Source organism: Durio zibethinus, chromosome 25 (assembly GCF_047325235.1).
Source record: "Durio zibethinus cultivar Kanyao isolate XHJ-2024 chromosome 25, ASM4732523v1, whole genome shotgun sequence".
Taxonomy (NCBI): Eukaryota; Viridiplantae; Streptophyta; class Magnoliopsida; order Malvales; family Malvaceae; genus Durio; species Durio zibethinus.
Genome location: NC_143186.1, coordinates 19048953 through 19074962, shown reverse-complemented (window position 1 = coordinate 19074962; position 26010 = coordinate 19048953). Strand labels below are relative to the sequence as shown.

Sequence of the window (26010 nt, the reverse complement as noted above, 5' to 3'; positions counted from 1 at the left end):
TCTAATCAATATAAATTTATATTATAAAATTTTTAGAATAAGTAATTAAAAATTATTTTCTAAAAATTTTTAGTGACTAGTTTCTTTAGTAATGTTAATTGTATTTTTTGTAAGGATAAAGTAATTAAAAAATAATATTAAAAATTACTTCTTCATATTGATAAAAATTTTTTCATCTTTTAAATTAAAAATTGATTCACTTCTCGAGACAATGATTTTATTATTTCAATAATTTAAAATTACTATCATATAAAAATTTTAAATTGTTATCAAATAAAGTAATATAATTATTGAATGTAAATTATCATAATTTCTAAAAAAAAATCTCATACCTAATACTTTTTTATTTTTCAATCAAATCCCACATTTTGGCAGCTATATTTTCACCAATAAATTAAACCATATTGTTGAATCTTAATCAAAAATATATTTTGCATATAACTTTTTGACAATACCAATGTAATCACAATAAAGTATTTGGCTTGACATTCATTGTCTTTGGTCCACTCCACAGCCTATATTTAATTGAAAAAAGTAAGCTATTTTTTTTTATCAATAATAGTTTTGTAATTTTTATATGCTTGACTATAAAAATTCCTCTATTCATATGTTTACATGCAAACCTAAAAATTAGAACATATTAAATAATATTTCTTTATAATATCCATTTAGTTGGAATTATATTAATTTATTCATTTTCTTTAAGTAAAATTTAAATTTTATTTTTATATATAGTGAGTGAAAATTTTAAATTTCATAAAAGGTTAATGAATATCATATACTTTTCTTTATTTTACTATTATTTTTTAATATATCGTAAACCAATGATAAAATTGACTATGTATGAAATAATTTTTTTAAAAAATTTAATGAAAAATGTCTTAAATTAGTTACCCATTTTTCTTTTATTGACATGATAATAGGTTTACCACAAATTTTTCTTAAGATAAATATTTTTTGTATGATAATTAGAGGTGTTCATGGATCAGTTTAGATTGAATTAGAGCCGGATTTATATTTATGTTAATAGTTTATATATTTACCTAAATTTAATCTAGCTCGATATTTCGAATCTTAAAATTTTTTTAAAATTGTTCAATTGAAAAAATAAATCATATTAAATTTAATTTATATAATAAAAAATTTTTAATCATTTAAAAATAAAAATAAAAATTCATATATATTTATATAATTATAATATTTTAATTATATATTTTATTCAAATCCTCTCAGACTAAATTTTAATTTTAATTTTTTTTATCTTATACCAAACATGAAACTTAAACGAGCCTAAATATTATTTTTAAAATTATTTAATGAGTTTTAATTTTTTATTCAAATTTGCTTAAAATATAAGTGAACTTTCAAAATTAAACAAATAATCTAATTTTTAAACAAGTCTAATGATAATCTCCTAAACCTCGATTAATTAAATATAGATGTTAATTTTTCATTTATTGTTTACTAATTATTATTATCTTCATTACCTCAAATTATTTTGTTCAGTCAATTTGACAACTCTTGAAGTTTAATTATATCTAATAATATCTCTCAATTTTATTTTTATTTATTTTATTTGTAGGACAGGTAGTTGTTAAGTACAATAAAATCCATCCAAAAGTAGTTGCACGAGATCCCAAACTCCACCCCCTTTACCCCACAAATACACGTGTGCACACAAATCATCTGACGTGTCAAACAACCAAAGCGAGTGCATTCTCTTACAATACTCTCATAAACACCCAATTCTTAACAGAATAAAATCTGTTTCGAGGCCTGTCTTTCTCTTTGCTGTCTTTAAGGTGAGAAAAAACTTAAAACAGTTTTTCTTTTCCTTTTTTTTCCTCTATTTTTCACTTTGCTCTTCTTAGAAGAAAAATCGATCCTTTCTCTCTCTACAACCCCATTTCGCTCTATATATAATCAATCATATAAATATACATTTGTTAATTTTTTAAAGTGATTATTTTTGTTGTGTAAATTTTGATGTAAAGCCAAAAACTTTGAAAGGAACTGAATTGGTTCATTGAAAAACCAGAAAGTCTTTGCTTTTTTACAGGTAAATGTTTCTGGGTTTGCTCTGTTTTTGTGTTTTCTTTGTTGGGTTATTGTGCTTTTGAGTTTTCTTTGTGTTTCTTTTTTCTTCTATAATTGGTTGTTCCTGTTGAATTATCTTCGCTTGCAGTTTGGTTATCGAGGTGTTACAGGCTGAATTATCTTTATTCCTTTAAAGTTGTTTTTTTTTTTTTTTCTGTTTCATTTTGAAACTAAATAATGGAAAATGAATTATCTTGGTAGTTGTTTATTGGATTTCCAGTTTTTGTTAATCTTTAAAAGCAATCTTTAGGATGGTTTCAACATGACTTCTTGTTAATCTTTATGTTTATGGGATCTAAAGTTGAGTTCTGGATTTGAATTTTTTATTTTTAGATTTTTTTTATTAGTTTGTATCTTTTAGGGGATTAAGGTATTGGATTTTCATGATTTATATAAGTTAAAAGCAATAAATAGGGAATGTTTCATGAAGGGTCCTTGTTGTTAATATGTTTATAGGATCTAAAGCTGAGTCATTGATTTGGTTTTCTGATTTTCAGATTCTGGAGCTAAAGGAATCTTGTTGGAAAGTTTGGCTACTTGGGTAGTTTGGAGTGTTATTTGAGTCCTGCATTGATCATTGAATTCTGGATTCTGGATTTAGTTGGTGTAATTTGGAGAAGGAATTTTAGGTGGACTTTTCTTTTCTCGGCTCGGGTAATCTGTAGATATGTCTAGTTTTGTGGGCGTTGTTGTCTCTGATCAATGGCTTCATAGCCAATTCACACAAGTTGAGCTTCGCAGCCTTAAATCCAAGGTAGGCATACTTTGTTCCCTGTTCAACTTATTTGTTGCATTATCATTCAATTTTATTGTAAGCTTTTGTGTTTGTAATTGGATAGAACTTTAACTGTCTGTTTTTTTTATATATATGATTTCTAGTTTGTTGGATTAAAGAACCAAAACGGTAAAGTTACAGTTGAAGATTTGCCGCCCTTGATGGTGAAATTGAAGGCTTTTAGTACTATGCTTACTGAGGAAGAGATTAGACAGATATTGTGCGAATCCTATAGTGACATGAGCAATGAGATTGATTTTGAAACATTCCTCAGGGTGAGTCATATATATAACAGCTTGTTTATGCTCTTAGTTGTATTTTATTTACTGTTATTAATGGTGTAGTATTGTAACATATGGAAAAAAGGAATCATTGCTTCAGTTAAACTTATGTGGCTGCTTAGATTCTATTAAGTTGCATGCAAGTGGGAATTATAGACTTCAACTTCGGTTGATGCTGGAATTAGTTAAAGGGGGCTAACATTATGATTGGATGCATGGAATGAGCAGGTGTATTTAAATTTGCAAGGTCAGGCTACAGGAAAATTGGGTGGTCCAAAGAATTCATCATCGTTCCTAAAGGCCTCCACAACCACTCTTCTTCACACAATCAGTGAATCAGAAAAGGCCTCTTATGTTACACACATAAACATTTATCTTGGGGATGATCCATTTTTAAAGCAGTTTCTTCCGCTGGATCCAGCTACGAATGATCTTTTCAATCTTGCAAAAGATGGAGTACTTTTATGGTATTTTTATGGGGTGTGCTCCATTATGCATTTTCCTTTTTTATTTTTTCAATAAAAGCTTGTACAGAGCGTTGACACTGCTTCTGTTATCTCTTGTATTTTGCAGTAAGCTTATCAATGTTGCTGTGCCTGGAACAATAGATGAACGAGCTATCAACACAAAACGGGTACTTAACCCATGGGAGCGCAATGAAAACCATACCCTTTGTCTCAACTCTGCAAAGGCTATTGGCTGCACTGTGGTAAACATTGGCACCCAGGACTTGGTTGAAGGAAGGGTTAGTACAGCTAAACAGATTCCTATGTGAGTTAGAATGAAATATTCTGATAATCTGATGTTTTTCATCTTGATTATTTTTATGGCAGCCTCATCTTTTACTTGGGTTGATATCTCAAATTATAAAGGTATGCTTTTAAATTTAATTCTACTATTTATGTGCAATCCCTTGTGTAAGCTTTAAACTGTCTTGATAGACTGAGAAAAGTAGTCTGTTAACTTAAGACAAGTTGGTTTCAGGTACTCTTTTTCTCATCCTTGTTTACTATCTGTGACAATTGCAGATTCAACTGTTAGCAGATCTCAACCTTAAGAAGACACCTCAGCTTGTGGAATTGGTGGAGGATAGCAATTCGGTAATATATCTCTTTATCAAGTGATTGATGTTTAACTACGAATAAATTCATTAAATAAACATGTTTTAAACAAACGGACTGATTCTTTCCCTTTGAATTATTGTAACTTGCAGGATATTGAGGAACTTATGGGGCTATCTCCTGAGAAGGTTCTACTAAAATGGATGAATTTCCATTTAAATAAAGGGGGCTATGAGAAAACCGTCACAAATTTTTCTTCAGATTTGAAGGTATTTGACTGTGTTAATAATTCATTTATTGGCAAGGGTAGGATAAACTGATAAAGTGGATTGCTATACATCTATTAGATGCATTACTCAATTTTGCTTGCATTGATAATTCTATATTTTTTACTCATTCTCTCACACATGCAGGATGCAAAAGCTTACGCTTACCTGCTTAATGTTCTGGCACCAGAGCACTGTAATCCATTGACCCTAGATGCTGAGGATGCTGCCGAAAGGGCAAAACTGGTACTTGACCATGCAGAGAGAATGGGCTGCAAACGGTATTTGAGCCCAAAAGACATTGTTGAGGGCTCAGCAAACTTAAATCTTGCGTTTGTGGCTCAAATCTTTCATCAAAGGTGAGAAACAACAAACATTGCAGTTGTAACACGGACTTTTTCATTTTTTTTTAAAAATAATCCTTTTAGTTTAGTAGTATTAATCATAGGAACTGTTTTCTGATCAATCTGGAGCTAACTCCGCTGTAAGAGGTTTCAGGAATAGGCTGTGGTCTTGTGCCTTACAAAACTGTTAATATGAAATTAATTGGACTCAAGGTGCATGGATTTTTTCTCATGTACTTTAGGTCATGAATGGCTTTGTTGTAACTTCTTGTACATTACTATTGGTTCTATGCCATCCATATGTTTTATTAGAAAGATTGGGAGAAAGTGCTATGATTTGATTTTAAAGGGTTTGGCTGTGGCGTTTTTCAGATGGTTTGCCCGTTCCTTCAATCTTTTTATCTTGCTGGTGTTTTAGGTTGTTTAGTTAGTAACATTAAGTCTGCTCTTTGCTCTTTATACGATGTCTCTAGTTTTGTAGTTGAGTAAGAAAAACATGTTTTCTTTTGCAGGAATGGCCTGAGTATAGATAGCAGAAAGATTTCTTTCGCAGAAAGGATGACCGATGATGTGCAAATATCCAGAGAAGAGAGATGTTTTCGACTATGGATCAACAGTCTTGGAATTGCGAGTTATGTTAATAACGTCTTTGAGGATGTTAGAAATGGGTAAGTCTTCCTCTTCTCTGATATGCTTGAGTTCTGTGCATTATCCTTACTGTAGATTTTAGCAAACACTACAAAGAAAGAGGTTATTTTAATTGCTTGTCCTTTCTCTTAGGGCGAGGGTATGCATGCATTTTTCATGTCCAAGCTGGCACTTTTTTGCATATGTTTCAACAATTTCAACTTCATTTTGTTTCTGTCATATAATTTATGTTGATCTTTGAAGGAAGGTATCATATTTTTGTAATTCCAATATTTCAACTATCAACATAAAAAGCTTAATTTTGATGCAGATGGATACTTTTAGAGGTGCTTGATAAGGTTAGTCCTGGATCAGTCAACTGGAAGCATGCATCGAAACCTCCAATTAAGTTTCCATTTAGAAAAGTGGAAAATTGCAATCAAGTAGTAAAGATCGGGAAGCACTTGAAATTTTCTGTTGTGAATCTTGGTGGAAATGATATAGTGCAAGGAAATAAAAAACTCATTGTTGGTAATCTCCTGTCTTGTTTTTCTTGATATTATATGATTTCGTTCACAGCTTGGCACTTTTTGTCGTTTAATATTGGCAAAATTTTGATCCTTGTTGAGTGTCAAATGCTAAAAAAGGATTACATGTGTTACAGCTTTCCTATGGCAATTGATGAGGTTTAATATGCTTCAACTTCTGAAGAGTTTGAGATCCCGCTCCCGAGGAAAGGAGATAACTGATGCTGATATCATAAATTGGGCGAACAGGAAAGTCAAAAGTACAGGAAGAACCACTCAAATTGAAAGCTTCAAGGTTTTACAATGATTGGCATTTTTCTTATATATTAAACATTGTACGATTTAGGAGTTAAGACTAATGATATATACGTACGTCATGCTAATCCGCAGGATAAGAGCCTATCCACTGGACTGTTCTTCCTTGAACTTTTAAGTGCTGTGGAGCCAAGACTGGTCAACTGGAACCTTGTAACCAAGGGTGAAAGTGGTAAGACTACTTGCTAACTGGAATCATTCTTTGACTGGATTATTAGTGACATTATTTATACTTAGAATGAAGCTTACCTCTGTCTGAGAACGTGCCGATACTGAGCTGAACTTATTGTGCCTGTTGGAATTATAGATGACGAGAAGAGATTGAATGCAACATATATCATAAGCGTGGCTCGAAAACTTGGATGCTCCATTTTCTTGTTGCCTGAAGACATCATGGAGGTAAGGCTGCAAATTTTCTATGTTACTCGTTACTTCATTGCACTGTCAGATTGATGCATCAGTCTCTGCAACTTTAGCAAGTTATTTAAATAGAATCAGCACACTTCCATAGGCACGCAAGCCCTGTTGTGAATCTCAATTTCACATCTCCACAGCTAAATGGAATTAGAAAATGGATTGAGATCTCTTCTCTTATCAGTTTTAGATATTGCAAGCTTTTCTTGAGTAAATTGAATAGTTGGAGGTTAAAATGGCTGCTCTCATGTTATGACAGGTAAACCAGAAAATGATCCTCACTTTAACAGCCAGCATAATGTACTGGTACCTTCAACACGCAGCGGAAGAGGGTGAGATGAATGGCAACGGTAGTACTTACACATCAGATGCATCTCCGGCACCATCCATTAGTGGCGAAGATGAAAGCTCCTCACTGTGTGGTGAAATCTCAAGCTTCACCATCGATGATGCTGCGTCGGACATTACAGTCTCGTCATCTCAATTTGAGAATGAAGATGCTACTCTCGAATAGGTGACATTGAATGGCAACTGTGTACCTCCATACATGATCAGATCAAGTAGAACGGAAAAGAGTGAATATGGTTGCAGTTAGGTAGGGGTCTCATACTCATGCAACTAGACCCTGAACTGAAAGAATTGTCTACTTTTTTTTTTTTTTTTTTTTTTTTTTCTATTTCTTTTCAGAATTAAAAGCTAGGAAAGAGCAAAATTCTTCCCCGAAACACAGTAAAAAGAGAAAAAAAAAATCCAACCGGCTACATTTTGAAAAAAGAAAAAGTGCCGGAATATACGTTTATATATGTATTATTTTATTAATTCCGTTGTTAGAATCTAAAAATTTTACGGATGAATAATATTCTTTGACAATAATAGCGTAAATATCATAAATTGTACAATCTACTATGAAAATTGTTGACAAATGTTTGTTGACAAGTGCATATGAATGAGGCAATTTTTTTTCATTGATTTGCCAATCTGTGTGTTGCATAGTTAACTTGAGTCACTTTGGTGCAAGTTTCCTTAATTTATAACAATTTGGGTTATAAATTTGCATTTTTCCTTTTTTCTTTGAGCATTCTAAGGTCAAGAATCAAATCCATGCACATATCAATTGATAATTTAAAATACGATATAATAATATAATATGAATATGATATAATTAAAATATACAAAAATAATATACGAAAATAATATAATTTAAAATTTTAATTATAATTACATATAAATTTAATAAAATAAAAAAATATTTCATGTTTTGTATCTATACTAATTATAATACATAATTTTTATATAAAATATAATATTAATACATAAATTTTAATATTTTATGTGATACAAATATATAAATTATCACATCCAAAATAATGATATAACGGAATTATTCCCATGTTCTTAGCACAAGGCACGAATTTAGCATGGAATTAAATCCAACGGCTACATTTAATTTAAGCCCAAGATCAATTAACTTTGATTAAAAAAAATTACTCATTTAATCCTGCTACGAAGTAAAAAAATTTCATTTTATTTTTATACTATTTAGGAATTTATTTTTTATTTTTTATTATCATAACATAAAAATACTTAGCAATAATAAAATATTTTAAAATTTTCAAGTTTTAACTTTTAGAAGAAGAGAGAGAAAGAAAATACATCAATTTTTAAAGGTTAAAAAATAAAAATTGGAGAATTCGTTTAAAATATTATACGTCGTCGTCTGGCGCCCTTTCGTTCGCATACGGTTTGTCTACAAAACCCAATCGCCAAAATCTCTTATTCTTTTGTTCTTTATTTCGCAAATATCAATTCCCGAAGGAAGTTCGAAACTGAAAGCGCGAAAACTAGGGTTTTGGCTTTTAATTATTCTCTGGTAATAATTATTTTTTGTTCTTTTCTCTCGTTTTAATATATTGATTGATATTACAATGCGTTTGTTTCCCGAGAAAATTGACAGCAAAAAGAAAGGGAAAGACTTTTTGGTTTGTTTTTTCTTTTAAAAGTTTGTTTTTTTCCTCTATCGTCCTAGTTAAAGTAATCTCCTTAAGTTTCTTTTCCTTTAGTTATTGATATTTTTTTGTAATATGATCAGTGTATTGTGATTAGTTTTTTTAATAGTAATTATTATTGTAGCGATTTCGTTTACTGTTAATTACAGAATTCTTAATAGACTCTTGTTTTTTTTTTTTTTTTGTTTTTAATATTATCATTTGTGGTAATGGATGATAAAGATGAAGAGGCTTCACAAATGATTGTTGTTGTAATTTTTCGGACTTAATTGTGTTATTCTTAATAAAATCGAGTTAATTATTTTCTTTATTGTTTTATCAATATGAACAGAGCGGTGATGGCGTTTTCTGATGATGAAGAAGAAGAGGCATTACTCCATTCGGTGTCGAACTACTATTTTCATGATGAAAAAGACGAGGCGGTTTGCTTTTCTGAGTTGCCACTTCAATTGGGGGGAAAGGAAAGTTTAATTAATGGGGGTGAAAAGAAAATATTTTTGAGAGGAGCAGCAGATGATGGGCTCTTAACAATTTGCAAGCATGTCACGGCTTGGAAATTCGATCTTTGTAACATTGGGAAGCCAGAGATTTTTGTTTTAAGTAAAGAAAATGGGTGGCTTAAGCTACAAAAGCCGAGGAAGAGCTACGAACCTGAGATTAGGAGTGTTTTGATATCGGTTCATTGCTTGCATCTTCTTAGTAAGAATCCAGATTTGTCAGGGAAATCGTTGTGGGAACAGTTAGCTAAAACTTTTAGGTAGGTCACCGCTCTTTTGGGTGTTTTTTTTTTTTTTTATCCTCAGATTAAGCTATTTTTAAAGTATGAAAATTGTTGGGTGTCTTTCTTTTGTTTTTTTTTTTAACTTTCTTTGGTTGTTTGCAGCTTGTATGATGTGAAGCCTTCACTGAATGATTTGGTGGATCACATGGAGTTGATTTCTGAGGCTGTTAAAAGTGATGATTCCTTAGCAAAATCCAAGGTTTGTGTGCAATTTGGTAAAATTCTTTTGGTGCATTCAGCTGTTATTTGTTACTGGATAATGTGGGAGTTGTGTTTAGCATGTCGTAATGTGCAATGAATTTTATATCATGATTCTTTGATTTGTAAAACATGAGAGGAAAGTATTAAGAATGGTAGTTAATTAAAATGATGCTGCTATCTTTCTGGTTCTTCATGCAATTGAATTCAATGGGAGGTTTATGTTTTGCACAGTTTTTGTGCACATTTTTGGAGGAGAAGCCCAGAAAGAGGAAACTTGCTGATGAGGTTAGACATTTCAACTTATATGTTTACTCTTTCTTGGATTATTTCTTCTTCAAATCTGATTATTTCCTTTTATGCTTTTTTTCCTCAAAATTTTATTTTATTTTAAGCACGTGTACTTATTGATCATTTAGAATGTTCGAGCCACATCAATTTCTGGATTTATAGTTGATGATGTAGATGATGCAGTTGATTGCCCTGAGCTAGATGATTCTGCTGATGATGATGATGAAGATGAAGATGAACTGTTTGATTCAGTTTGTGCTTTTTGTGACAATGGGGGTGATCTTCTCTGTTGTGAAGGAAGATGCATGAGAACATTTCATGCAACTGTAGAGGCTGGTGAAGAATCTGTCTGCGAATCTCTTGGCTTTACTAAGAAGCAAGTTGAAGTAAGCTAGTGACCCATTTTTACTTTATGGGCTTTTTAATTTGGTGCTGTAATGTTCTAATTATTAAGCTATACTAAATGGCAGGCAATGCAGACTTTCTTATGCAAGAATTGTGAATATAATCAGCATCAGTGCTTTTCTTGTGGGAAGTTAGGCTCTTCTGATAAGTCTTCTGGTGCAGAGGTATAATACCAACGATAAATATTGATTGGAACTTTATTTTTTTGTGGCATTGGTCTGTTTGTTTTCTCATTGGCCTATTTGTTTTAATTGTATTTTATCTATCAGATTGTTTAGCTAAAATTGAGCTTCTTTTTTATTTTTTTTGGATAAATTTTCTTATGTAAATTCTCTTGGTCTTTTAGTTAATAGATTTTGATTTCTTTTTGTTGTAAACTCAAAAAATTTTGATTACTTTGCCAGGTCTTTCGCTGCAGTAATGCAACTTGTGGCCGCTTTTATCACCCACATTGTGTGGCAAAATTGCTCTATAAGGGGGATAAAGTTGCTGAGGAAGAGCATGGGCGTAAAATTTCTGCAGGGGAATTTTTTACATGCCCCATTCATAAATGTTGTGTTTGTCAACAAGGAGAAAACAAGAAGGTTCCAGAGCTGCAGTTTGCATTGTGTAGACGTTGCCCCACATCATACCACAGGAAATGCTTACCAAGGTACACCTAAGATTTTTTGTCTTTTTATTTACGTTTTAAGCACATTTTATCAGAATATGTCCCATGTTTAATGAAGTAATTGATTTCTTTTTGCTTCTACCAGAGAGATTGCATTTGATGATAAAGATGAAGGAGGAATTGTAACAAGGGCTTGGGATGGTCTACTTGTCAATCGTGTACTTATATATTGCTTGTAAGTGTTCTAATTGTGTTGTTTTCATTCTTTTGTTTGCTTTAATGGTTTGCTAAATTGTTTGTCCTGTTGTTTTGGCTAGAAAACATAAGATCAATGATGACATTGGGACTCCAGAAAGGGACCATATAAAATTCCCCTTTGTTGAAGACAAGAAGAGTGCTTTTGATGGAAGGAAGAAAAGAAAGGCGTCAGATTTGCTCAGAAGTCATGAAAAAGTTGGTTTGAAGAAGAAAAGTCTTGCATTAAAAGACACTTCACAGGAAAGAACTGCCATGAAAGCTGTGAAGCAGTTGTCTTCTGTTGTTAAAGATGGTCTAACTAGCAAAAAGAGTGAAAAAGTTACTCCTGGTACAAATTCTCTAAAGAAAGACAAAGCCATCGGTGCATTCAAAAAGCCTTTGAGGCAGAATTTGAAGTCTGTGCCAATGGAGGTGAGCGAATCCTTTGCAGCTGATGGAACCAAGACCTCCCTGGGGGAGAGACTATTCGACTTTATGACTCATGAGAGTGAGCAGGTTAGGCCTGGAAGACAGGATACGCTTAAAGGTGGTTGTAGTAAGACTGTAATGGTCAAGTCTACTGCAAAAAAATTAAGCTCTGGAATGGCTTCATTAGATGCTGATTCTGAGAGAAGGTGGACCTTTTATTTCTGCTTTAGTTAGTCGTATTTTTCTTGTTTCCTAACAATTAATAACATAGGGGCACACTGATATGTTTTGATGTTTTAGTTTATGCATAAAATGTTTCTTGGTCTTAGACTTATTCTTTGCAATGTAGATTACTGACTTTAATGAAAGAGGCTGAATCATCGGTAACTTTGGAAGATGTCATAGCAAAGCAAAAAGTGCCATCTACGCATGCATATTCATCAAAAAGTGTTGTAGACAGGACAATTACTCTTGGAAAGATAGAGGGTTCAGTTGAGGTATTTCATAACTCCAAATAAGTTTGCTTTATAGCTTTAAGCAAAGGTATGATTTTGCTGTGGGTGTGTTCGTTTTATTTGAGTCTTTATTCAACTGTGCAGGCTGTTCGAATGGCTTTAGCAAAACTAGAGGATGGCTGTAGCATAGAAGATGCTCAAGCTGTGTGTGAGCCAGGAGTTTTGAACCAAATATTTAAGTGGCAGGTTGTTACCCTTAATTTTTTTTTAATTATGCTATCCCTAGTTACTTTAATAAAGAGTTTTAATCAGTATATACGATTTCATTTCTGAAGGAGTTTGCATTCTTAGATTTTCATTTGTTTATGTCTCATTGCAAGACTAATACTTGGTTAGGGACGCACCAATTCCTATTTATCCTATTTCTTAAAAGAAGTTGATATGAAATTTTTATAACCGGCCTGTTTACTTCTTCCAAGTTTCCCTGGACATATGCACTGCAAGTTTATTTCAGATGCATGTTTTTACAGAGGTGCCATTTATTACTTTGTCTCATTCTCTATTGTTCTTGGTCTTGAATTTGTTAAAATTATTATTTTCAGAACAAACTCAAAGTATATCTGTCACCTTTTCTATATGGCATGCGCTACACGTCTTTTGGTCGCCATTTTACTAAAGTGGATAAACTTAAAGAGGTAAGTTGCATTTTTTCTCTTATGCTTCAGTTCTAATATCTGCTAATTGAATTTTAGCTATCTGTTATCTTATTATTATAATTTCCTTGATGCTTTTGTTATGTTGATGCATGCAAAATTGTGGTTCAATTGCTTGTTTTATGATACAAGTTTGTCTGATATACTGCCTATGGTAATTTTTAGATAAATGGTTTTTGGGTATCTGTTATGGGTTTACAATGAGTTATTTATGTAGAACCTAAGGAACTTGAAATAGAGGTAAGGAGGGGTTGGATGCCGCTGTTTTTATTTGTGGGACCATGTTTTTGTCCATCTAACACATATTTTAGTTTCATGATGTTACATATGAGGTGGAATAAGGTAGGGAGAGAGGTACACGAGGGGAAAACAGAGAATATAGAGAGAAAATATAGGGAAAGGGGAAGAGACAAGGAGAAATGGGAGAAATTTCAGACAGAACTTGGCTTCAATATTCAAACAGACAAATTCATACTGAAACAAATAACAGCAATTGTTATTAAACAATAGTCACAGTTCTTAGAAACCTTGTCCTAACGAATAGGGAATTCCAAAATGCCTCTACTTACAAATAAAATCTCGTATTCACAAATAAATATCTGTTATTAGTTTGTCAATAATTTCATTTTTGTTCCCTCATGATATGGTTACATTTGGTACTGATTTGAGTCATTTGTAGGTTTTAAATGTTCTATTATGGTCTGTTGTTTTGATAATGCTTGTGAAATGTAAAGCATGGTTTCTAATGTGCAGATTTCCGTACATTCCTTTAGTATTGGTCCAAGTCATTAGTACCTTTTACATTTTCTATTATGGTGTGATGCATCTAGACTTGCTTTGATAATGCTTGTGAAATGCTAAAGCCGGTTTTTAAATGTGCAGATTGTTGATAGACTTCATTGGTATGTGCAAGATGGTGATACAGTAAGGGTTTCTGTGCTTCCTCCACCTTCCCCCTTTTATTCCTCTCTTCTTGACAGCATTTTATTATTTTTCTTTTTACAATTTAGGCACTCAAGTCTATGTGATTATACATGATGTTTGCTTCATAGTGAAATATTTCTTGTGCATTTTTAAGTAAAAAAGATCATGAAAGAAAAAGAAAAGAAAAATTTTGGTTATAAAATTCTCTGTACTTGGATATATACTATAAGAAAAGTCCTAAGGAAACTATGTACTTGGATATATACTATAAGAAAACTCCTAAGGAAACTATGTTCAGTAATTATTCCAAATTCATGATATACCATACATGGCTGGCCATGTTTATATCCTTGTCAGGAGCTGCAAAAAGCTCAAAGATGTTATTTGTTTACAGTTCTTTCCTTCATCTTGTAAGTAGAGCACTATAACAAAAAAGATGAGAAGGAACTTGATCTGGATGTCTGATTGTTAATTATTTCCATTGACAGATTGTCGACTTTTGTTGTGGTGCTAATGATTTTAGTTTACTAATGAAAAAAAAGCTTGAAGAGACGGGGAAGAAGTGCTCATACAAAAACTATGATATTTTCCAAGCAAAGGTATGTTTTAGTTTCCTGGATTTTAATGGTCTTTTCTAAATCATTTTATGCATTATGAATGTACATTATGGCTGCCCTAGAGGTCAAGATCGATGCCTCGTGCGTCACTGTTTGAAAATGGTATTTACTGTTCTTGCTGCATGGAAGAGGACCTGACTGTTTGAATACATCTGTGATTCTGTAGAGAATCCAGAATTCTTATTTTTAGTTATAAACATTTCCTTATTTTTTGGTGGCTGATATCCGTGTCTTTGGCAGAATGATATGAATTTTGAGAGGAGGGATTGGATGACAGTGCGTCCGAAGGAGTTGCCAACAGGGTCACAATTGGTAAGGAATTTTTTCTCATGTATGAAATAACGCATGTATGCCGGTTGGCATATTTTACATATTTTTTATTAACTTTTTGTTTAGATAATGGGGCTAAATCCTCCTTTTGGAGTTAAAGCTGCTTTGGCAAACAAGTTTATTGATAAGGCCCTTGAGTTCAACCCAAAACTTTTGATCCTTATTGTTCCACCGGAAACAGAAAGGTAGTACTCTCTCTCTCTCTCTCTCCCTCTCTCCCTCTCTCCCTCTCTCTCTCAAACGTTCACATTTCTTTGCCTTTGACCAGGTTGGATAAAAAGAAGTTTGTGAAATATCCATATGAACTAGTTTGGGAGGATACTCAATTTTTATCTGGAAAGGTAAAAAGACGTTTTGTCCAATTGCTTTGTAGATGAATTACTTTTTATGTTCTTATTACAGTCTTATGGTATTGTGGTTAACTTTGGTTTCTCGTTTTCCAGTCATTTTACCTGCCTGGCTCTATTGATGCAAAGGACAAACAAATGGATCAGTGGAATGTGATGGCTCCACCTCTCTATCTTTGGAGTCGTTCTGATTTTTCAGCTAAGCACAAGAGCATAGCTGAAAACCATGGTCACCTACCTAGGGAACCGGAGAGTTTAAATCAGGAAATTAATATCGATGAAACACACAAATCTGAACTGCCATTGGAGGATGACGGTCATTGTAACGATGCTTCTGAGTTGAAAGATGATATGCAAAACCATAAAGTTGAGGAATGCAAACAAGAGACATCTGTGACAGTGGCTCCAAAAGAGTGCTCTCCTCACCAGCAGTGTGAGACAAAAGGCAGAGACAATCATGGCCACGTGAAGAACCAATCGAAGGAAACCTTGAGTAAGAAGAAGAAGCACGGCGAGGAAAATCATGGAAGGCGAGCAGATGGACGGAGTGGAGGGAGGACTCCTATAAATGAGATGTACAGTGGAATTCCTCGCTCTTCTCCTCCCAATGTCATGAGTGGTAGATCCTCGATGGAAGGTGCCTCCTCCAAATCTCCTATGTTGGCAACAGTTACTGGGTTTGGTGAGAATGTTAACCAGCATCCAAATCCTACCAGGCGTGGTTCACGCCATGGAACTTCATATGGTGACACTAGGACCGGCATTGCGGATGATATGGGAAGAAGATACGGTATAAACGACCCTTACCCAGTTGGAGCTCACAACCTTGATTATGGACCTTACACCAATGAAGTAGGGAGAGAATCTAATATACGGTCACAAGTTCGCCGCTATGGGCAAGATCCTGATGCTACTCAAAGAAGTTACCTGGCCGGGTTGAATCCTGCGTACGGTCCAGTAAGATCCCTGTCAAATCCCACTTATAGACAACACCTTGGTGCCACAGTTGATCCATCCTACAGGATGAATACATCTGCAATGCAGCGATACGCACCTCGTCTAGATGAATTGAACTACACAAGGATGGGTACTCCAGGGCCTGAGCCACCCATGATAAATAGAAATGCCTTTTATGATCCCGGACCACCTCCCATTCCCATTCCTGATCCTCGAGCACCCCGTCCTCCACCGTACTCAATGGCGTTCGCCCCTGGTCCATACCACCCCTATTCCTATCAGAATTCAGCTGGTTGGCTCAATGAATAGGTAGTTACTCATTATCCATTGACTCTTACCATATCAATTTTCACAAAAACTTGCTTGTTCAAACCCTTATGTAAAGGAAAAGCTTAAAAAAATCAAGTGAAAGCAGTGTCTGTGACAAATGAAATAAGAGTGTTTTGCGTCCACCTCCTAGGAAACCATATCTGTATCGTGTGGGGTTTATTATTTAAAATCTGCATTAATTACCCAAACTTTGGTTATGATGTACGATTGAAAGGGACGTCCATAGCCGTCCTAAATCTGCCCAATTTAAATGAACTAGACATCTTTTTTTACACTACTTTGAAGTTTAAATCTGTGGGAAAAATATTAAAAAAAAAATCTCTTTATTAAACATATTTAAAAGAATCTGTAAACGGGCGCCTATAAGTTATATGTTCAACGATAGTTAGAATATTTTTTTTATTAAATTCGAAAGAAGACAAAAACATTGATTATATCGATTAAAATTATATTTTAAAAAAATTTCATGAAAAATAGTTTTTCGTTAAATTTGATAAAAGCAATGCACTAAATGTGTCTGCCCAAACATTTGTTAATTTTCTAATGTGCCAGCTGTCGTGGCGGCATTTTTATATCACATGGCGTTTGTGTTGCTATTGAGGTGGCGGTGAAGAGGGTAACTGCGATTGGCAGGTGGCGTTTCATTCCGCGATTTCAATGCGATTGACGGAGCGGTTCATGGTGGTAACCGGCTTTTGGCTGTTTTTTTTTCTTTCTTATGATAAGTATCTAAACTAAAAATGATTGATATTAACGGAAGAGATTTAATTTAAATATAAAATTTTAAAAATTAAATAGTTACCAAATGTAAGATAATATCATGTTAACAGAATTTATCATGGTAAAAATTAAAAAAAAATTATTACTAGATAAATTTTTTAAAAAATTGATTATAATATCATATTAAATATTCAACTTAAAATTAATTGATTATAAGTAAAAGGATTTAAGTTAAATATAAGATTATAAAAATAAATATTTATTAAATATAAAATAATACTATTTTAACAGCACAAATTGTGAGATATTATATAGATAAGCAGCTAATCAAAGAATGCTTAATGTCTTTAAATTTTGTGAAGGAAATATTACTATTGCTATTGCATAAATAGCACAAGTCCCACATGCATTGGACGTATAATTAAATTGCAAGTTGTAATTGTATCTTTTGAGACGAACTAAAAACTTTTCTCCCATTTGATTACCTCTAAGCCTAATGCTTTGTTTGGATGTGTGGTCCCGTCATGATTAGACCAGCATTTAAGGGGCTTAAACTAACATGTTCAAATGTACTTTTATTATTGAGAATTGAAAAAAAAAATTAACATTTAAGTTGAAATAAAACAACTTATCTTATTTGAATTGGGTATCTACATTTGCATTATCTTATTGTTATAGTCAATCTCATAATAGTAGTTGCTAATAAACTATTTTTTATTGTTTCAAGATCTGATTTACACTTTGTTTTCTGCTCTACATTATTGGCTCTTTTTTTTTTTTTTTGTTTTTTCTGCTATCTTTGTAATGAGAAATAATTTTGAAACCTTTAAGTTTGAAATTCAAACAAACATAGAAGAAATTAAGCAAAGGATTTGCAAGAGAAAGGAGCAAAAAAAATGGGAGTTGAACTTGAAAACTTCATCAAGGTATGGAGCTTGGCTATAATATCATTTTCCTATTGCTTCTATATATCAGCAAAACTCCCAAAGGGCCTCTTTAGGCTTATTTCCTTGCTCCCAATCTTCTTCCTTCTCATCATCCTCCCTTTGAATCTCTCCTCCTTCCATCTTTGTGGCCCAACTGCTTTCTTCCTTGCTTGGCTTGCCAATTTCAAGCTCCTTCTCTTTTGCTTTGACCAAGGCCCCCTCTCACCCCTCCCACCTAATGTTTTCCATTTCATTTCCATGGCTTCTCTCCCTATTAAAACCAAACAAAATCACCAAAACATAAAGAAAAATGAAAACCCATGTCAGAACGAAGCTATACCATCCGAAAAATCACCTGGTTTTGCTAAAACAAGGCAAAGCATGTCACATGTGCCCAAGCCATTTTTGCTAGCTGTGAAAGCTTCACTATTGGCTATTTTTTTTCATTCTTACAACTACAAACAACACTTGAACAAAAATGTAATACTAGCCATGTACTGTCTCCATACCTACCTTGAGCTAGAAATTGTCCTAGCCTTAGCTGCACTTCCTACTCGAGCCATTTTTGGCTTTGAAATAGAGCCACAGTTCAACGACCCCTACCTTGCCACCTCTTTACAGGACTTTTGGGGTCACAGATGGAACCTTATGGTTCCAAGTATTCTACGCCCTACCGTATATCATCCTATACGCCGTATGTCTACTCGTATAGTTGGAGCAAATTGGGTCTCGTTGCCAGCTGTCATTGCTGTATTTGTTGTCTCGGGTTTGATGCATGAGTTGATTTATTATTATTTGACTCGTGCGTATCCTACATGGGAGGTGACATGGTTTTTCATCTTACAAGGAGTTGCTTTGGCCGTGGAGGTGGCGGTGAAGAAGGTGGTGCCGGAGAAATGGAGGTTACATCGAGCAGTTTCCGGGCCGTTGGCTTTGGGATTTGTGGCGGTGACCGGTGTTTGGTTGTTTTTCCCACAACTTTTAAGGAGTAGAGCAGATGAGAAGGTCATAGGGGAATACAATATGTTGGTGGACTTTGTCAAGGATGTGCTTTCATTATAATTGCATCTTATTTATTTTTGCTTATTATTTAAATAATAAATTCCCTTGATTGCACCAATAATCATCGTAAATGGCATAAAGAAAGTTATAAATTCAAATTTTAATTTAATTAATTTATATAATCACTTTTAAAAAATATCATTTAACAAGTTTGATTTCAATATTTGTAATCCTTTTTTACTCTAGATTAGGATTTTTTTTATAAAAAAAAAGAATATGATAGATTTAGTTTATTTAATTTAATCTAAGTTAATTAGTTTGGATTAGGAATTTTAAAAAAATAATACAAAATAAAAAATAATATAAAAAATGATATAATTTAAAATTTTAATAAAAATCATAAATATATTTAATAAAATAAAAAATATATAACATAATTTTTATATATCATATAAAAAATTGAATTACGAATATTTTAAACGATAAAATATAAGAATTATTATGTCTAATTAAATCATCCCGAGCTAATGTGAAAAAAAAAGTGTGTGACAGATTAATAAATATTTTAATTGTTAATTATTATGTCTAGTTAAATCATCCTGAGCTAATGTGAAAAAAAAGTGTGTGACAGATTAATGAATATTTTAATGGTTTTGTTTATTTTTTCTACATTTTTTAGAAATGTAAACAGATAGATAGCCCAAATTATTAAAAAAAACAAAAAAAACAAAAAAAACAAAAAAAAACAATAGCAAAAGAATAGGCCCAAAACAAGGAAATAGAAGAAAAGGCCAGAAGTTTTGAATCAAAGCAAAATAGCTAGAGGTCTAAGAAAGAGAAATAGAAGAATCAGGTTGGGCCAAAAAAAAAAAAGCCTTGCAATATTAACAAAAGGGAGCTTCAAACAGGAAGAATAGTATTATGCCCAAAAGTTCAGAAACAAAGCAAATTAGTTGGGCCTAATTGGCCCAAAACTACAAAATTTCCTAGCTACGAGAGATAAAAAAAAAAATTTTGAAAAGAGTCCGAAATTTATTTTGATTGGTATTTAATAAATTTGAAATTTAATATTCATAAATTTTTTATTCTTAAATTACGGTCTTATTTTAAAAAATTACGGTCTCATTTGTAATTTGCAAATTCAAAGTTAACATAAAGATTGATTCTTTGTTAATATATATTATATATTATATACTATATATAATATATAATACTCTTTCTATCTCATTTTTTTTATATTTAAAGTTCTTTTTTTATATATTTTAAAATTATTTTTATGATATTTTTTTTATTTTTAGACGTTAAAAATCATAAAATTATAATTTTTATAAAAAAATTAATTTTCATATTAAATATATTAAAATCAAACTTTAAAAAAAATATATTCTATAAAAATCAATACTATTCAAATGAGGGAGTAGTTGGTAGCTGGACTAACTTGAATGTCCTAAGTCTGATCAAGAAAGGAAATATAAGGTGGACAAATAGCGTTAATTTAATACCGACTGGATATCCAACTCCCAACCGTCCATTTCAATTGCCTGAAAACCTTGGTGCTAAGCAACGTCAACCCAGCATTCATGTCCTGCCTCGAGAAATGGAACCACCGGCACGTCAATGCCGTAGAATAAACGGGGACCAAACAGTTACGTCCTGGTGGTCCTGGTACGTTCTTGCCGTAAGTGGCAGTAAAGGTATGATGAGGGATTTTCAATTAGGGTTTTAGGGTTCAATAGAAAAGACTTGGAGGTCTGATAGTTTGATTTTGAGAATTTTAGGTAAGGTTTGGTTTTAAAAAATAGAGATATTTTTTTAAAAAATAAAAGTGAAAATCTGTTAGGTAATTTAAAATAAAAATAAATTTTAAAAAAATAATAATAATAATGGACTCAAATATGAAAAAGATATTTTTAATTATGAAAATAAAGAATACACTTTTTTTTTTGGTATTTTGTAAGTTAAGAAATTGATCTATATTTAAATATTTTTGAAAGCTATTAATTAATAAATATAAATTATCTTTATAATTAGATGCTATTAATAATTATTATTTATTTTATATTTTTATATAATAAATTTTATTTTTATTTATCAAATACATTTTTAAAAAAAAAAAAAAAAAACTTTTTTCAGAAAAAAAATAAAAAATAAAAACAACAAATATTTTTTTAACCAAACAGAACTTTTTTTTTTTTCAGATTTGTATTTTTAAGTTTTCAGATTAATTTTTATAAACTAAATTTAAATAAATAATAATAAAGTGACTAAATTTCTGACATTTGACCCTTTATGTTCCAATCATAAATTTTTGACCCTTTATGCTCCAATCACTTTTCTCTTTCCCTTTCCCCATTTAATTTCTCATCTGTCATCTCATCCACCTCCCACCCATTTTTTTCTTGTTAAATGTCACCAATAACCTGTAAAACAAAATACCTCTCATGTACTAAAGGAACATAGCTGGCAGAGAAACAAAATTTGTGAATAGTAAATTTTGTACTTCATTTTCTATTTATAACGTCATATTGTGAATTTTGGATAAGGATTGATAAAGATTTAATTAATTATGTTTGAATCGATATAGTATTAAGTTTAAGTTCGATTCAAAATTTAAAATTTAAAATTTGACTTAAATTCGATCAAATTTTATTTTTTTAATTTAAATTTGATTCAAAATAAAAATTGAATTACTCGAACTCATTCGATTGAACTCGATTAACATGTAAAAATAAATTTGTATTTTATTTAGTTTTTTTTTAATAAAATGTTTTAATAGAACACCAAACTTCAATTCTCAAATTTTCATTTTCATTCTTTTAAAAGTATATTTAGTTTTTTTGTTTTAATAAAATGTTTAATGATTGATTTATTCATATTTTTTATTTCATTTTTAAATTGTAAAAAAAATTAAAAATTATGTGTAATTATTAATTTAACAATTAATTATAAATCATGTTATTATTAAAAGTATAATATTATCATAGTAATATAATTTTATACTCTTATTATGTTTTTATTAATATATTGTTTGTCTATATATATTAATAAATATAATAAAATACACCTTAAAAAAAATAAAATATACTATATATTATTAATTGGCCCCTCTATATTATATATTAAGATCTGCAACTTGACAGTTGCCCCACTGAGTTTATAAATTTCTTTTGGATTTATTATAAAAACTTTTCAAAAGTTTTGACAATTCAAAATTTTAACCCTATTGAAAATCTTTGTGATTATATTTGTCCCTACTAAATTAAGGCTCATACAAGAAAATTTTTATTTTTTATCTAGTAATTGAGTATTAACACTTTAAATGCTAAGCAATTTCATTATAATAAATATACTCATATATTTTTTTCAAATTTGTAAAAAAATGAAGTAAATTACTTTTAGAGAGTTTTAAATTTTTAAATTTTTAATTTTTCCTAATAATTTGTTTAGATTTATGGAAGATGATCTTATAGGGATAATGAGAAATAAAGCTTGCACTAATTAAATGGTTTAACTACTTTTTAACACAAAAAATAAAATATAAAATATGAAGTAATAAAAATAAACAATCTTCTTTAACTAAGAAAAATTTATGCCTTTATTCTTCTTTTCATTATATGCAAGAAAAAATCATTTTTTAATTTTCGAATTATAATGAATAAAAAATCAAATATATTTATTTATTAAAAATAAATGATAAAACTAGACATATTAAAAGTAAGTAATAAAATTAGACATGTTAATTTTTATTTCATTCTTTCACCTATTATATCTATCTCTAAGAATTTTGTAAGTAAAATTTTATTAAATTAATATATATATATATATATATGTGTTGTCTATTATGAAAGATGATTTATCTAAACAGTGTTTAGACTATATTCATCAAAACTATATAATTAATTATATAAATATTATTTATTTTGCCAAAAAGGTTTTTTTTTTCATATACAAAACTATTATACATGCTAATGTTATTTATAATACTTAAAATTAATTTGTATTTCAATAAAAAATTTTAAATTAACTTAAAATATTATTTATGCTATGGAATCAAGAAAAAGTCTTAATATGCATTAATAATTTGTCATTAATAACAAGCAACTAGAATTAGGGATAACAATTGTTTAGGTCGGGGTGAGTTTTCACTCTACTCAACACCTTAATACTTATAAGTGAATTGATTCGTTATTAAAATATTATTTTTCATATTTGACTCAATTTGTATATTTTAAATTCGTAATGAACCTAAAATTAATTTAATAAATTTAATTTAATATAATATTTATAAAATATTATTTTTTAATATAAATTATATTTTCATTATACATAAATATAATATTTTTATTAAGTTTATATCTTAAATTAAAATATTAATTAATAATTTTATTAATATAATACATATATATATATATATATAATATTAAATAAAATTTGATTTAGACCCAATCCCAATCTAAAATAAAAAAAAAAAACTTGACCCAATCTTCAATTTAAAAAAAAATTTTGATTCTATAAAATCAGAGTAGATCGAAACTCGTAAGATACAAGTTATTTTCTCATCCCTAACCTAAACTAATTATACATGCTTATTAAGATTTTTTGTTTGGTTCTCGCCTAGTCACATTTATTATATGTTTTATCTTTCTCTCTTTTTTTTTTTTTTGTTTTTCTTTTCATTTTTTTTACCATGCAACATTATAAATAAATTTATAAGCAAAACACAATAAAGAATATTGGGTTTAATTAATATTATAAAAAATATAATTTAATGTTAAAAATTAAATTGGAAACCATTTTCTAAAAACTTTATTTCATCACCATGTGAATTAATTTACAAATAAAAATATATTATTTATTTGAATCGAAGTTTAGTTTAATTAATTTATAACTTAAAAAGTAACATTCAATAAATATGAAATTCAAATTTTAGTAACTACCTTTTCTTCTATCCCCAATTTACGGCGGTTACCAAAAAAACATACAATGTCACTTGTTATAAATACGAATATTTTCATCGTAGAATGGCAAATCAAACAGGAGTGTATCTTGGGTGGGTTAAAAGACTAAAGAAGAGCGAAGAAAACAAGCTTTAGAAATGGAGGATGAACTGAAGAACTTCATCAGGCTATGGCTTTTGACAATACCATCCATATCCTATTCTTACTACATTGCAGCAAAGATCCCAAAAGGCTTGCCAAGGTTGCTCTCCCTCTTCCCTATCGTCACTCTCTTATCTGTTCTACCCTTTAACAATTACAGCTTCCATCTAGGAGCCCCCCTTGTATTTTGCCTTTCTTGGCTAACCAATTTCAAGCTTCTCTCATTTGCCTTTGATCAAGGCCCCTTATCACCACCACCTCAGAAGCTTCTTCTTTTCATCCTCACAGCTTGTTCTCCATTCAAAGTCAAACAAACCTCAGCTAAGATAAAAAATGGTGAAAACCCAAGTCAGGAAAATGACCTCAAAGTTCCTAGTATGATCCTAGAGGCTGCAGCTAAAGCTACATTGCTAGTTTTGCTGTTTCATTCTTATAACTATAAAAAATATTTTCACAAACATGTTTTGTTAACCCTTTACTTCTTCCATACTTATCTTACGATTCAGTTTTTATTAGCTGTGGCTGCAATTCCAGCTCAATTGATCCTTCTCGGGGTTGAACTCGAGCCACAGTTCAATGCACCCTTGCTTGCCACTTCGTTGCAAGACTTCTGGGGCCATAGGTGGAACCTTAGGGTCTCAGATGCGTTGCGTCCGACCATATACAACCCTCTACGAAGTGTTTCTGCACGTATAATTGGATCTAGATGGGCTTCATTACCGGCTGTGTTTGCTACATTTGTCATTTCGGGTTTAATGCATGAGTTGATTTATTATCATATAACTCGTGAAAATCCTACGTGGGAAGTGACTTGGTTTTTTGTTTTACAAGGAATTTTTGTAGATATGGAGATTGTATTGAAGAAAAAATTGGTGGCGACGGAGACATTTCGGCTTCACAGGACGATTTCGGGACCATTGGCGTTGGCAAATCTAGCAGTGACTGCTGGTTGGTTGTCTTATACACAACTCTTGAGAAACGGTATAGATGAAAAGCTAATCAAAGAATTCAATGTGTTTCTGGAGTTCTTGAAGGGATCAGCATAATTTTTTTTATATATATTCGAGCTTGTCGAGGTTGAAATTTGATCACTAGAACTAAAAATTCTATATTCTATCTACCTATCCTATGACTAATTGTATGAATCCAATGAAAATGCTTGTCCAGGAAAAAAAAAATTGTTTTAACTTTGTTTGAACATCGGTGGATGAGCCTCCAAAATGCAAATTGATTTTCCTCTTTTCTTACAGTTTCAATATATGAACAGTTTGACCAGAGGCGAAGGTAAAAAATTGATAAAGAAGGGACAAACAATAATTTTAAAAGGAAAGACGGCATTACAGTGGTAATTAGATGGGATTTATTATTATATAACAAAGGAGGTAAAATAATTTTGGGGGGACCGTGGTCTCTGCCTGTCCGCCTTTAGCGCCGCCTCTGAGTTTGGGCTAACTTAACAGCTGAGAAATAAAAAAAAATGCTGCATTTTTTTTTATTTCTCAGCTGTTAATTATAACTGACATTAGTGCTTTTGCCATGATCAGATTATATATATCCATTGACACCTTGTTGTGAGCTGTGACTCCAATCTATGTCACTCCCAATTGGCCATTTAATTTCTTCATATTTATCAGAATGTTCCTTCGTATCTTTGTCAATTGATTAAGACACCTGCTTGATTAAGCAATTGAAGCATGATTAATGAAGAAACCCGAACAATTTAATATCAAGTATTAAAGTTACTTAAACTGTTAAAATACTACAATAACAATAAATTTATATTTTTACCTAAATAAACATAAACAATAACTTTTTCATATATATCATCTGTGTCAATTAAGTTCAAAAGTTTCGATAAGTTTAATATCATGTATTGAAACTATCAAAACTATTAAAACAGAACAATAACTATTAATTTGTATATTA

At 31.1% G+C, this 26010-nt stretch overlaps 3 protein-coding genes and 1 pseudogene across 3 annotated transcripts; all 4 read left to right on the top strand.

The window, feature by feature from the left end:
* The first annotated feature begins 1790 nt into the window (after positions 1–1790).
* Positions 1791–7630, top strand: LOC111275635 (fimbrin-1-like). Its single transcript, XM_022861080.2, has 15 exons — positions 1791–2059; positions 2595–2851; positions 2977–3147; positions 3382–3620; positions 3727–3898; positions 3987–4025; positions 4182–4253; positions 4367–4483; positions 4628–4839; positions 5337–5492; positions 5783–5982; positions 6116–6273; positions 6369–6465; positions 6601–6692; positions 6967–7630. The coding sequence occupies exons 2-15, from the start codon at positions 2765–2767 to the stop codon at positions 7219–7221; spliced, it is 2067 nt and encodes a 688-aa protein (XP_022716815.1). The 5' UTR covers positions 1791–2059; positions 2595–2764; the 3' UTR covers positions 7222–7630.
* Positions 7631–8490: 860 nt separating this feature from the next.
* On the top strand, positions 8491–16614 carry EDM2 (ENHANCED DOWNY MILDEW 2). Its single transcript, XM_022861078.2, has 18 exons — positions 8491–8577; positions 9045–9470; positions 9597–9693; positions 9927–9980; positions 10112–10369; positions 10454–10552; positions 10793–11040; positions 11144–11233; positions 11316–11870; positions 12014–12161; positions 12264–12365; positions 12722–12814; positions 13715–13756; positions 14245–14355; positions 14614–14685; positions 14770–14888; positions 14972–15044; positions 15147–16614. The coding sequence occupies exons 2-18, from the start codon at positions 9052–9054 to the stop codon at positions 16314–16316; spliced, it is 3750 nt and encodes a 1249-aa protein (XP_022716813.2). The 5' UTR covers positions 8491–8577; positions 9045–9051; the 3' UTR covers positions 16317–16614.
* A 1265-nt stretch (positions 16615–17879) lies between these two features.
* LOC111276431 (putative long-chain-alcohol O-fatty-acyltransferase 5) lies at positions 17880–19094 on the top strand. The gene has a single exon (XM_022862164.2). It carries the CDS (start codon positions 17954–17956, stop codon positions 19043–19045), a length of 1092 nt encoding a protein of 363 aa, XP_022717899.1. The 5' UTR covers positions 17880–17953; the 3' UTR covers positions 19046–19094.
* A 4986-nt stretch (positions 19095–24080) lies between these two features.
* On the top strand, positions 24081–25284 carry LOC111276432 (putative long-chain-alcohol O-fatty-acyltransferase 5 pseudogene; annotated as a pseudogene).
* The last annotated feature ends 726 nt before the right edge of the window (positions 25285–26010 follow it).